The sequence below is a fragment of the Tupaia chinensis genome, unplaced genomic scaffold, assembly GCF_000334495.1.
Source record: "Tupaia chinensis unplaced genomic scaffold, TupChi_1.0 Scaffold146907_1, whole genome shotgun sequence".
NCBI lineage: Eukaryota > Metazoa > Chordata > Mammalia > Scandentia > Tupaiidae > Tupaia > Tupaia belangeri.
The window spans coordinates 1,679,919-1,694,875 of NW_006206760.1; the positions used below are offsets into that span (position 1 = coordinate 1,679,919).

General features: G+C 39.6%; 1 protein-coding gene across 1 annotated transcript in view; it reads right to left on the minus strand.

Annotated features, from left to right (window-relative positions):
* The window catches only part of UBE2K (ubiquitin conjugating enzyme E2 K), a 63,386-nt gene that overhangs the window by 21,648 nt on the left and 26,781 nt on the right, over positions 1-14,957 (minus strand). The window contains exons 5-6 of the mRNA XM_006169234.2: positions 13,047-13,105; positions 1,211-1,293 (exon numbers count right to left, since the gene is read on the minus strand). Of these exons, the coding sequence (XP_006169296.2) occupies positions 1,211-1,293; positions 13,047-13,105 (142 nt within the window). The remainder of the gene's footprint in view (positions 1-1,210; positions 1,294-13,046; positions 13,106-14,957) is intronic.

Genomic DNA, 14,957 nt, shown 5'->3' on the forward strand with positions numbered 1-14,957 from the left:
TTTTGGGGCAAATTAAAATCAATCAATCAATCAATCAAACTAAATAAAATAATTCTTTAAAACAATTTTTTAAAAGGGGCTGGCAGGTGGCATGCTGGTTAAAGGCACTGATTTCCATGAACACATGGCCAACTGTGTTTCGAGTCCTGGACCTGGCGGCTTGCTTTCTCACTTTCTGTCTGTCTATCTCTCTCTCTCTCACTCTGTCCATCTCTAGTCAAATTTAAAGAAAGAAAGAAAGAAAGTTAAATAAAAAAAAATCATTCTTTAAAACAAAAACAAACAAAAAAGCACTCGAGGGTTCATCAGAAGGCATGCTGGTTTAAGGCAGTTGAATCTCAGGGGGTCAACTGAGCAGTCCAAGTCTCAGACCCAGCAGCTTGAAGAGCATGCTGGGTAGGCATGCCAAAATCCCAAAAAGACAATGAAGAAAGAACTGCAGCATGGCCATCCCCCCGAGTGATTTTCTCTCTCTTAGCAGTTACAATACTAAGATCAAATCAGATATATCAAGTGGAGGCACTATGTTATGTTATTACCTACAATGATACTCAGAATTTAAGGCTTTCCCTATGCTCAATTAACATAATCTCTTATTGTTGCTTACATTGTATTTGGGTGGCAAATGATTATTACTTACTTTTCATTTTTTAAGTCTTTCACAAATACCTTCATAAGATAGCAAAACAAAACACAAACGAACAAAAAACCCCACCAAATTTACCAATTTAACAAATGAAATGTAAGAGTTTTCTAAATGTAAAACTAGCATCTGACATTACCTAGCAAGTATCTACTTAAACACAGACTGTGTGGGCCAGCAGGTGGCACAGTGATTAAGGTGATAGACTCCCACATAATCGACTGTGGTTCAAGTCCCAGACCCAGCAACTTGACATTCACACCAGGTGCATGTGAGTGCGTGCCCAAATTCTGAGAGGAGAATGGACGAATGGGGTGACTTCTCACTTTATGTCTTTGTCCTTCCAGTGAGTATGCAGGCCCTAAAGCAAAAATCTCTCTCAAAAATAAATACAGACTGTGAACTCAAATATAATTTTCAATTATGTATTTAAGAAACTTTATAAAGGTACTATCCAAATAAAATAAAGTTCGATCCATGCTATGTTCTAAGGCAATTATACATTTTATACTCTTATAGTCTTGGTATTCGATATAAAAGAGAGAAGGAAAATTTAAAATCTCTTACCATTGATCTTTCAGGATATCCAAACAAATAGCCCCTGTGACGGAACTAATATTAGGGTGCCATATTTTAGTGATGAACCGGACCTGGAACACAAAGCACAACTGAGTTTTAAAGTAACAGAAATAACATATATATAGTTTAAATAGATTGAGAATGAATTTCTCAACTTAAAGAAAAAAGTACTCAATAAGCTGAATTTTGTCACTGACAAATATTTTAATAAATGTTCCCTATTTAAACAAATCCAACAATTACTAGGTACTTACAATTTACCTAACATAATAGTATATGAATAGTACAAGAGTCAAAAATCCATTTGATACATAAAGTAGTATATACAATGAAAATACAGATGAGGGCCAGAAGATGGTGTGGTGGATTCCCACATGGCTGACCACGGTTTGAGTCCTGGACCTGATGACTTGCTTTCTTGCTCTCTCTCTCTCTGGTGAAATGAAAAAATAACAACATGGGGCCGGGACCGGAAGGTAGCTAAAGGCGCTGGACTCCCACATGGCCGACTGTGGTTCAATTATCAACTTTCTGTCTCTCTTGTGAGTACATGCGGTTCAAGTCTCGAACACGGTAGCTTAAACTCATGCCCGGCCCGTGTGCGTGCGTTCCCAAGATCCCAACAGGAGAATGGAGAAGGAACTGTGGCGTGGCCATCCCCCTAGAGGATGACTTCTTGCTTTCTGTCTGTCTCTTGCTTTCTGGAGAACGCATGTGCCCTATAACAATAACCTCTCAAAAAAAAAAAAAAAAATCACATCGAGTATGTGTGCATGTCCCTCCAAAATCCCACGGGAAGAATGGAGAAGGGACTGCAACATAGCCATCGTCCCTGCAGAGTGATTTCTCACTTTCCCTCTTTCTTTCTCCAGTAAACGACTGTGCCCTACAGCTAATTAAAACAAAAACAAAAACAAAAAAAACAAAAACAAAGGATTAATATCACTAGTACGGTTAAAGTTTATTTTTAAAAAACATTTATTTATTTATCTGTTTGTTATGACTGCCAAGCTGCTAGGTCTGGGACTCAAAACTGCAGCCAGCCACGTAGGAATCCAGCACTTCAACCACCATGCCACCTCCTGGCCCTGGTTAAAGCCCTTTAGTGGTCTTTCATTACCTTTACATAAGCCCACAGTCTTAACCTAGTGCTAGTCTATCGCTCAAATCTATTTTCTCCATGCTTACTCCATATTCCACTCTTCTGCTCATAGAGCCATTCAAATATCTTTTGCCTCTGGGCCTTCAAGTCAGAAATACACCTCCATTTACTGTTCCTCTGGCTAACTCCTAATTACCCCTCAAGTGTCAGCATCCAGTCTGCCTTCTTCCTGACTTGCTCACAGAGCACCCTGCCCCTGCCAGTATCACAGTACCAACCACACCTACACACTCGGCTGTAACGGGCTGGTCTTCCCTAAAGCAACTGCACGTGTTCTGCTTACCAGAGCACCTCTGCATCTAAAGTGCCTTGGAATGAGTGCGTGTGCACTAAACACTACGGTAAGGCTGTAATTAAGGGGCTAAACACGCCTCTCTCAAATACAGTGCAGATCAAGTCAGAACCTAACACGAGGCTTATGTGTAACAATTTGTTATAACAGATACATGATCACAAAATTCACATCCTAATATTTACCATTGAGTTTAATGGATAAAAATGTAAACTATTTGCCAGAATTTCAGCAACTCAAGAAAATTGCAGTATTTTGAAACTTTCAAACAAGTGATGGTTCTGGGGCCAGTGCTGTGGTTAAGGGCACTGGACTCCCACATGGCCGACTGTGGTTCGAGTCCTGGACCTAAAGGCTTGTTTTCCCACCGGCCCCCACACTCTGTCTCTCTCTGGTCAAATTAAAAATAAACAAACAAAGTTAAAATAAATTCTTAAAAAAGAAAGGTGGTTAAATATTTAAAATAAGACCGAAAAACAGAATTTTAAATTACTACAGAAGGGGAGAGCCAGAAGGGTAGTGGTTAATGGCCCACTGCACCATTCCAGTGGCAGACCAAATGGCTTAAAAAGCACACTGGGCTCATCTGTGTATATGCCCAGAACACTGAAGGGGTGGGGGGTTAAGGAGAAGGGACTGCTGCATGGCCATCCTCTCAGTGAGGGGACAGTGATCTCTCTTCTCTTCTTTCTTTCTCCCCTGACCCACAAGTACATGGACTCAAAACTTAAAAAAAAGAAAGGGGGGGAATGGGACCAGCAGATGGCATAATGGTTATGTCACTGGACTTCCATGTAGTTGACCATGGTCCAGGTGCCAGACCCCAGGCTCAATGGCTTAAAACTCACACCAAGCACATGTGCATGTGTGCCCCAAAATCCTGAGAGATGAATGGAGAAGGTATTGTCCTGTGGCCATGCCCCCTGGGAGGTTGGTGATTTCTCACTTTCTGTTTTTTTGTCTCTGTCTCCCTGGTGAGCACACGCACCCTATATATAGCAAAAATCTCTCAAAAAAGGGGGGGAAGATAAATCATAAAATGATACAATGACACAATGATCCACTTGAGTCACATTTGACTCAGATTATAATACGGATAAGAAATGGTTTATAGCACAATTAACGATTACTAATAACAATTCAAGTCCCTTTATTTTCAGATACAAAACTAATACTAGCAGTACGTTGGAATTTCAGAAAACCTACTAGCTTTGGGGTGCATTCAAAGAATAAAAGCAAAAATATGAACACTAGGTACACATGAGATATTAAATGTTACTGGACAGAAAGGAAGTAGACTACCCCTAATTATCCATACTGACACAGTGTTTTTGATATAATTATTTAATTTTATTTATTTTTTTTTGGGGGGGGGAAGATTTTCACCGTAGGGCGTGTGCGCTCGCCAGACAGACAGAGAGAGACATAGAGACAGAAAGCGAGAAATCACCCCCCACGGGGGATGGTCACGCCGCAATCCCTTCTCCTCCATTCTCCTCTCGGGATCTTGGGCACGCACGCACACGTGCCCAGCGTGAGTTTTAAGCCACCGGGTCCGGGACACGAACCGCAGTTGACTACGTGGGAGTCCAGCGACATAGCCATTACGCTAACTGCTGGCTCCCTTTATTTTAAATTTTGACCAGAGAGAGAGCAAAAGAGAGAGCAAGGGAAAGTGAGAAAGTAAGGCACCAGGTCCAGGACTTGAACTGCAGTTGGCCATGTGGGAGTGCAGCGCCCTTAACCCCCATGCTATGCCATCTGCCACCACCTTGACACAGTATTTTTAGCTTTTCCTTCATGACACACCTTACATTTCAGCTCCTACTTTATAGTAGGTGTGGGTTTATTTCCATAGGAGAACTTTCACTTTCAAGATTGGAATTCAAGGATATTACATTGTTAAATTGGCTTTAATTCATATATTATACAAAAGAAAATGTTTTTCTAAGTTATTTAGTTGTGTTTATTATTGTTATTTATTTAATTTGACATGAGAGAGAGAGAGAGAGAGCAAGACTGAGAGACAGAGCATGCACACGCAAGTGAGAAAGCAAGCCACGAGACCCAAGACGAACTACATGGGCCACGTGGAAGTCCAGTGTCTTCACCACACCACCACCTGCTGGCCAGAAAATGGTTTTCTTTTTAAAAGGTCCCTGCCTCCCTCCCTTTCATAAGAGTAGACTGGGCAGGCAGTGGAATAGGGAGAGGAGGGACGGGACCAGAGTCTTCCTATATTGCGAGCCTCCTTGTCCCAAGCCTTCCAGCCAGCCAGGATCACAGCACAGCCCCAAGTGTGTCCAATATATGTAGATCGACCTAGGATCAGAACTGCAGGCCACGGGGTTGGCAGATGGCACAGTGGTTACGTCACCGGACTGTCACAGGGCCAATGGCCAACCGTGGTTGTGAGTCCCGGACCCGGGAGGTTAAAACTCAGCCTTGCATATGTGTGCACATGCATTCCCGAGATCCCAGGAGGAGAACGGAAGAGAAGAGATCGCAGCATGGCTATTCCCGCTGCGGGGTGACTTCTCACTTTCCCTCTCACTGTCTCTGTCTCTCTCCCTGGCGAGCTCATCTACCCTAAGGCTAAAAGCTCTTTAAAAAAATAATAATAACTGCAGGCCCTCCTGTATAGCTCTAGCTCTGTGCAACACTGTCCGACTGTCTATTCCACCACAGTGAGGCCAAAAAAACAAGGCTTATTTTTAAAATTAGTTTATTTAAATTAATTAATTAATTTTTTAATTTGAGCAGAAATAAACAGAAAGAAAGGGAAAATGTGAGAAGGGAAGCCTCCAGGTCCAGGACTCAAACTGTGATTGGTTATGTGGGAGTCCAGTGCCTTAAACACCATGCTACCTGCCAGCCCTGCCTTTTTTTTTTTTTTTAAGAATTATTTATCTTTATTCATTGTCATTACTTTAAATTTTTTTTTAAGTTGATCAGAGAGAGGCAGAGAGAAAGAAAATGAGAAAGCAAGCTGCCACATCCAGGATTCGAACCATGGGTCAAGCCAGCCTTGTGGGAGTCCAGCTGCCCTAACCACATGAATACACAGATGAGCATGCTCATTAACGATTATTGGCATTTATATGAAATTTCACATATAAATAAGTACACTTGTATATAATACCAGGCAGAAGTGGAAGATTCACATCATAATCTCCAAAACATAATAGGACAAATCCCTAAGCTACAATTTTACTAATTTAATGGTATTTTCATTAATAGAATATACATTACACTTTACTCTAGAAATAATATGTATGTACTGAATCAAATTCCTTCAACACATTTTCAGATGATTCAAAGACATACTTTCTCTGCTTAAATACAACCACTCGGTTCTTATGGTCCGTAGTTCTACTGTACAATGGTCAACAGGAAATACTTTGTGGCCATATTGAGATAAATTAATATAAGTTTTCTAATTTTTCCCCCAAGTTTTATTTAGCACTTTAATAACAAGATTATATCTTGGGTAGTTTCATTACTTTTACCTGATATTAAGACTTAAAATTAAACGTGAGCATGAACACATAATACACAAAGAAATTTCCACAAATACTCATCTTTCCATTTTATTTACACATCAGTAAAAATCCAAATCGATATAGTACGTATATAGAACGTGTCTCATGTTCATTAACATTTACTACAAGAGCTTAATGCCAATAAAGGGCTAAATCCATTAAATACTTAACACTAAATTCCAACTCTGACTATCAATTGATGCGGGAGGGAGACAAAATGAGACTGACTGAAGGAAGATGCTTCTAAATCTCAAAGCTACCTCAAAATGGAATGGCTACAATAAAAGCCCATTTTATTAGAGGAGGAGGTGAGAGAGGTTTCAAGGAATTAATGAAATGATGTGTCAAAATGCCTAAAGCAGAGCCAATTACTTTGCACTACAGAAGCAACACCTTTACTGAGACATAATCGATGCACTTAAAATGCCTAACTTCGTTGTCTGAAGATATCCTGGAAGTTGTAAAACGATTACCACAATCTAATGAGTTGTCAGAAAAGTCAGGACGCATTCTTGCATTAAAAAAAAAATCATGACTTTCATGACAACCTAATAATTTTTTACCATTTTATCACCTTGTAACCTTTCAGTAATCATTCCTTGTTCCTCCAGTCTCCTGTAGTTTTAAACCACCACCAATAATCCAATGTCTGACTCTGGATTTGTCATCCCTGATGTTTTATGGAAATGAAAACATACAGTGTGGGTTTCTGTGTCTGGTTTATTTCACTTAGCATAACACCTTCAAAGTTCACTTATGGTATAGCATTTATCAGTACTTCATTCTTTTCTCTTTTTTTGAGAGGATTTTGCTATAGGGCGCGTGCGCGTGCCAGACAGACAGAGAGAGAAAGCGAGAATCACCCCCCAGGGGGATGGCCACGCCGCAATCCCTTCTCCATTCTTCTCTCAGGATGTCGGGCACGCACGCACATGTGCCCGGCGTGTGTTTAAGCCACCAAGTCTGGGACCCGAACCGCGGTCAACTACGTGGGAGTCCAGAGACATAGCCATTACGCTAATTGCTGGTCCCAGTACTTCATTCTTTTCTATAACCAAATAATAGTCTACGGTATGGAGACAGCAGGTGGTGTGGTGGTTGAGGGCACTGGACTGCCATGTGGCCGACAAAGGTTTGAGTCCCAGACCTGGTGGCTTGCTTTCTTACTTTTTCTCCCTTTCTCTATCTCTGGTCAAATTAATAATAATAATAAATAAAATAAAATAATTCTTTTAAAAAGTAGTCTATGTTTGGAAATACCACATTTTCTTGGACCATTCATCAGTCAGTGGACATTTTGGTTTTCTTTCACGTTTCAGCTATTATGAGTGGTGTTCGTATGGACATGTGTGTAAAATACTGCTCAGGTTCTGTACAGACTGTTGTGTAGACAAATGCTGTCATTCCTACTGGGTACTGACCTACGAGTGCAACTGCCAAGTGTCTATGTTTGGAAATACCACATTTTCTTGGACCATTCATCAGTCAGTGGACATTTTGGTTTTCTTTCACGTTTCAGCTATTATGAGTGGTGTTCGTATGGACATGTGTGTAAAATACTGCTCAGGTTCTGTACAGACTGTTGTGTAGACAAATGCTGTCATTCCTACTGGGTACTGACCTACGAGTGCAACTGCCAAGTCACAAAGGAACTCTGCTGACCATTTGGGCCAAACCATTTTCCAAGGTGACTTCAACATTTTACATTCCCACCAGCAATGCATGAAAAGTTTCAATCTGTAGAGAGGATTTAAGTGTCATTGCTATTGTTACTGTAAAAGGCTGTTACAGAAGGAAGCCAACAGGTTACTTTGGAAAGGGCCTTTCAGGGTGGCAGCTACTGGTTAACGCTCGCAAACACTGGCCATGATTAGTCTGTGCCAAACTCGGTTCTGTTTCATTTCATTAAATCTCAGACACAAGGGAGTATTCAAAATGCCATTATTTTAAGTTCCCTTGGGAAAATAACTGACATCTGGAGGCTGGCAGGCGGCATGGTGGTTAAGGGCACTGGACTCCCACATAGCCAACCACAGTTTGAGTCCCAGACCTGTCGGCATGTTTTATTTCTTTCTTTTTTTTTTTAAGAATTATTTTGTTTAACTTTATTTATTTATTTATTTTAATTTGACCAGAGAAGGACAGAGCAAGAGAGAGGGGGGAAGTGAGAATGCAAGCCACCAGGTCCAGTACTCGAACCACAGTCGGCCATGTAGGAGTCCAGCGCCCCATCACCATGCCACCTGCCGGCCGGGGGCGCCCGGCGCCCCTCCACCATGCCCCCTGCCGGCCCCCTGTCACCACGCTTTCTCACTGTCCCTCTCTCTCTCTCTCTCTCTTGTTCTCTCTCGCTCTGTCCCGCTCTGATCATATTAAAAATTAGTAAATAAAGTTAAATAAAATAATTCTTTGAAAATAAATAAATACCTCTGCCAACTAAATTTTGACATGCCATTCACTAAAGAGGTATCCTGATTTCAAGATGTAAAAAGTGTAAAAATAGGGGCCAGCAGGGGGCGTGATGGTTGGTGGTTAAGGCACTGGACTCCCACGGGACTGACCATGATTCAAATTCTCAGATCTGGCAGGCTTGTTTTATCACTTTCTTTCTCTCTCTTTCTCTCTGTGTCGAATTTAAAAAATAATGATGATGAATAAAATTAAATAATTATTTTTAAGAGTATTAAAAAGTCTCACAGAATTACTGTAATATAGCTCTTTATCATGGATTAATTCCATAAAAGTAATTATTCTTCGATTTTTTTAATTAGTTTTTTTTTGCTATAGGTTGCTCACCAGAGAGACAGACAGTGAGAGGGACTTTTTTTGGAGAGGTCTTTGCTCTAGAGCACATGCGCTCACCAGAAAGACAGAGACAGACAGAGAGACGGAAAGCAAGAAATCACCCTCCAGGGGGATGGCCACACCAGAATCCCTTCTGCTCCATTCTTCCTCTCAGAAGGAAAGGAAAATACAAAAAATAAGTTTTGAGAGGTCTTTGCTATAGAGCATGTGTGCTCGCCTAAAAGTCCGAGACAGACAGAAAGCGATAAATCAACTCCCAGGAGTTATGGCCACGCTGCAATCCCTTCTCCTCCATTCTCTTAGAATCTTGGACACATTCACATACACGTGTCCAGCGTGAGTTTAAGTCACTGGTCCACTTGAACCATGGTCGACTACATGGAAATTCAGCGATGTGCCCATTACACTAACTGCTGGTCCCAGGAAAATAATTTTTTTTTTAATGTTGAAACTATTCCACACCATTTTTCAAAAATAATTTATTTATTCATTTATTTAATTCCATTTGTCATTATTATTTTTTAAGTTTACTAGACAGAGAGAGAAAGGGAAAGTGAAAAAGCAAGCTGCCAGGTCCAGGACTCAAACTGTAGTCAGTAATGTGGGAGTCCAGTGCCTTTAACCACCATATCCCCTGACAGCCCCTATTCCATATCATTTTTAAAACGTGAGAGAGGTGACCATATTGTATGAATGTTTAACTGGAAATGTCCATGGAGTTAGCTAATTTATGTTCACTTTTTACTGTACATAGATTTATAATATTTTTTATTTATCATTTAAACTTCCTTCTTTTGAGTAAATTCACTAAATACCTCTTTAAAAAGCAAAGAAGAAGAAGAAAGTTCTGGGCTGATCCTACAATACAGTAGTTAAACACTATACATAGGGGGCTGAATTCCACATGGCTAAGCCATTGTTCAAATCCTGGCCCCAGCAGTGTGACAAACACCAGACACATATGCCTACATGCCCAGGATCCAGACACGATGGAAAAATGGAGGAAAAAAAAAAAGACTGAAGCATAGCCACACCTCATTGGGGGGGTTGAGGGGTCCTCTCTCTTTCTCACACACACCATGTATGTACCCACAGGCAATTAAAAAAAAAGGAAAGAGAAAATTCTGACACCTGTTATAATAACATGGATGAACCATGACATTACGTATGACAAGTTAAATGAACCAGACATAAAAGAATAAATACTTTATGATTCCATTTATTTGACATAGAGTAGTAAAGTAAAATTTATATGAATAGAAAACAGAACAATGATTACCAGAAGACAGAAGCAGGGAGTAATGGAGAGTTATTGTTTATTAGGTAGAATTTCCATTTAGGAAGGTTAAAATTTTTCAAGATGGATGGTGGTCAAAGCTGCACAACACTGAATATATTTAATGCCACTGAACTACATAACTAAAAATGGTTAAAATGTAAAATTTTATGTCATGTGTATTAGTCACAATAAAAAACACTGAGTCTGGGACAGCACATGACATAGCGAATACTTCGCTGGACTCCCACATAGCTGACCATGGTTTAAGCCCCAGACCCGGTGGCTTCAAAATCACTCCAGGCGTGCATGCGTGCATGCCCAAGATCCCAGGAGGACAATGGAAAAGTGACTGTGGTGTGGCCATCCTCCCTGGGAGATGTGTTCTCACTTTCTGTCTCTACCCAGCAAGTGCACGCACCCTACAGCAAAAACCTCTCTCTAAAAAAAACAAAACCCAAAGAAACCACTGAGCCCAATACCAGGGCCACATGGAGGCCTGGGTGTAGACCCAGGTTAGCCTGAGCTGGACTAGCACACGCATCCACAGCTTGGATACTGGTTGGCTGGAACTTATGGAGGATCATGATGTTCTCTTTCTCCTTTCCATCTCTTCCTTACTCTCTCAAAAAAATAACTTACTTGAAAAATTCAAAATAGATGTACATAAGCAACAGAATAGGTAACCCACACTAAGCAGGTGATTCAAATTTATCCTAGACATTCATTAACACATCTACTGTTAAATGAGAACAACCGATAGATTAAAGGAATAAATCACAGAACATTCTTAAGTGGCCTCTATCAATTTTTTAAAAAAATTTTACCACACGGTGTGTGAAATTGGGATTGTGGGGGTGGAGTGTTAAGAAGTCACCCTGACCCTCAAAAAAGGACAATGTTCACACCATAAAGCTTTCTCCTTCATTTCTTTCTCCTTTCAGGATTTTGGGTGAGCACACATGTGCACACACCCAGTGTGCTTTCAAGCTTCCCGGTCCAGGACTCAAACATGCAGCTCTCCATGTGGAATTCAGCCACCTTAACCATGGCTGGCTCAAGTGACTGCTATCATATACACAAGGGACACTATATTATTAGAAGCTGAAGATAGCACAGAGGTATATAAGACATGGTCCCTGACCCAAGAACATAATAGCTAGTGAAAGAGACATACTCAAAAATAATACATGAATTGGTACTATAATTGTGTTGGTCCTATATAAACTGTAAAAAAAAAAAAAATGCTACCAGGAGAGTAAAAAGAGGGACATCTGAAGCATATAACTTAATGAAGAAAGTCATACTTTCTGGATAAACCTCAAAAGAAAATCAGAATCTCGGGACCAGTTGGTGGCATAATCCTTGAGGCACTAGACACTCCCACATGGCCAACCATAGTTCGAGTCCTGAACCTAGGATCTTGCTTTTTCATGCACTCTATGTGTCTTTGCTCAAATTAAATGAATTAATAAGTAAACTAATTCTTAACAAAAAAAATTAGAATCATAAATAATAAGAACAAAGGAGAAAATAGAAATGTGTGGAAGAATAAGCATCATCTATAAATAATAATCTAGGCTCTAAAATGAGGCTCTTGTTCTGAGTAGAAGTACATAATTAGTGTGGAAAAGAAGACTGAGGTCAGAGTGTAGGAGGTTTTAAATGCCAAGCTAAGTTTAGATTTTATTAAAAAAGAAATAAAATCGGGACCAAAACTGCACTTTAGAAGATTTATGGAACAGCAGAGCAAAGAATGAATACAAACAATAAAAATGGAGGACTATTAGATCAAATAAGGAAGCAATAAAGTTAAATGCCCAAATAACAACAAAGAAGAGACAAAAAGTAAACAGTTCAGCCAAAAAGTAAGTTTCAGCTAGGTCCCTGTTATACTAAGGTACTCTATTCCCTTGTTACAACATACATCACAGTTATAATTTCTTGCATTAGCTTCTAACCTGCTAGAATGTAAGCTCAATGAAACAGGGACAGTTTGTCCTGTTTATTTATTGCTATATTCTTCTGCAATTTTGGAATGGATGCAGAATAGTTTTCTAAAAAAAACATATATGTCTTTGAAGAAAAGAAGAACCTATCATGATGTGTGTAAGAACGCTTAAGATTTGGAAACACAGGGCCAACAAGTGGTGTGGTGAAGAAGCTGGGAACATGGCCAATCTGGGACCTGGCAGCTTTAAAGTCACGCTGAGCGTGTGTGCACATGTCCAGAATCCAGAGAGAAGGGACTGCAGCATGGCCATTTCTCCTGGGAGCTAATTTCTCTGTCTCTCTGGCAAGTGCATGTGCCCTATGGTTAAAAAAAAAAAAAAAAAAAAAAAAAAAAAAAAAAAAACCTCAAAAAATATTAAAAAAAGAAAATACATCATGACTTTTCTGGTTAAAAAAAAAAAAAAAAAAAAAAAAAAAAAAAAAAGCTCTCAAAAATAAAACAAACAAACCTGGGAACATTTCCGTTTTTCCAGACCTAGCATTTGAAACATTGTGAGACATAACTCTTATGCCAGTCGTAGGCCATTATTGGCTAAGAGTGCTGACTTGGAGTGCTTTTCATATCAGCTTTGAAAACAAGCCGTCTGCCCTGACCCAAAATCTTGCCCACATTAAATTTACACAGTAAACAATTCATCAAGCTGTAACTGTGATAAGCACTAAGATAAATATTAAACGAACAGGGAAGTATAAAATATTGTAAAAGTTCATGCACACAAACGGGTTTACAATACCTTAGGGGGATTAAATGGATATGTTTCTGGTATTTTTATCTCTAGTTGATATCTTCCTCCTGAAATGGGAAAAACAAAGTGTTAAAAACTTTGTTCACTTCAAGAATGTGAAGTTACATACACTTACATAACTTTTCTAAACATCTATTATTTTATATTTGGTTAGAACAAATTTTAAAGCTGTAACTCAAAAAGAAAATAATCAAAAAGCACAAGTTTTTAACTTAAGAGCAATTTATAACAGAGAATTCCCATTTTGTAGGACTGTATTATCAACACTTTCTCAGTGAGTAAAGGGGCTGGAGACAGATGAAGATATTAAATCCACTGACACTCCAAAGCCAACCAAAGATTTCAGACAATTAACTAGGTTCCGTTTCCTTTCCTTTTGCTTCTTCATGTCTACTCTGCTAATAGATGCTACTTAACAGGGAAAAATGGAAAGAAAATGAGAAAAGAAAAAGGAAGAAAGAAAGCAATGAGGTATAAAGGCACGGATGGAGTAAAGGATATGCTAATAGATTATGCCATAAACTGGACAATCTACTTCTAGCTGGTTCTCTCAAATGTAAAAATGTCCCAATCTTTTAACTTTTGCCCTAAATTAAATGCCAACACTTAATAAAAAAAATTTTTTTTAAAACAGACCAGCACCAAGGTATGGTTTGGAGCAACCAGGTCCCTTATGGCCGACCACATGATTAGAGTCCTAAACCTTGTGGCTTGAAAAGCATACCAGGCGTGGGTGTGCATATGCCGAAAACCCCAAAGAGACAAGAGGAGGAGAAGAGATTGCAATATGAACTTGTTCTCCATAGGACGTCCTTCCACTTCTCTTTCCTTTTGTCTCTGGTTAGCGCACACACCATCCAGCAAAAATAAATTAAAATATAATTTGAGAAGATGTAAGATAGGCATAAAAACAAAAAATCTATTATCTTCGTTTAAATGGCTATATATAAGATACAAAACCTCAAAAAGAAGTTGTTCTGCCCAGTAATCCAAAAATACAAGACTGTTTTTTTTCTTTCAAGTTGTTTTGAGTAACTAACACCTAAGTAGGTACTTTTTAAAAGCGGAGTTAGCTTTCTACAACTAGATATTTCAAGGGAGGAAGACCGGCTCTCAGGAAAATCTGAAAAGGGAACTTCTATACTGGATTAGATACTGAATTCAAATCTTAACACTATGGAGAACCTCCTATATCTAAGATTTTATGCCTTAGCAACATAGGATACTCGGGACCAGCAGTTGGTGTAATGGCTATGTCGCTGGACCCCCATGTAGTCGACCAAGGTTCGAGTCCTGAACCCGGTGGCTTAAAGATCACGCCAGGTGCGTGTGCGTGCGTGCCCAAGATCCCGAGAGGAGAATGGAGGAGAAGGGACTGCAGCATGGCCATCCCCCTTGGGGGGTGATTTCTTGCTTTCTGTCTCTCTGGTAAGCACACGCACCCTTATAGCAAAAACCTCTAAAAAAAAAAAGATTAAAAAAACATAGAATACTCACTAATGCAATATGGAGCAAATAAGACTGTGCTACTGAAATACTTACATTATTAAACATTGTGATTCTGATTTAAAACAAGGGATAAGTTAGATCAAAGACTAGATATGACTACAGTTATTTAAGTCAGCAGATAAATACAAGGAAAATTCATTATACTATTCTTTTGTACATATCTGAAGTATTCCATAATAAAAAGTAAACTAAAACCAGGCCAGCAGGAGGCACGAATGATAACTAGATCTCACAAGGTTTGCTTCATGGTTTGCAGGTGCAGGTGGCGTGGTGGTTGAGGTGCTAGACTCCCACGTAGCTGACCACGACTCAATTCCTGGACCTGGTGGCCTTCTTTCTCAATCTTCCTCTCTCTCTGATCAAATTTAAAAAATAATAAATAAAAATTGA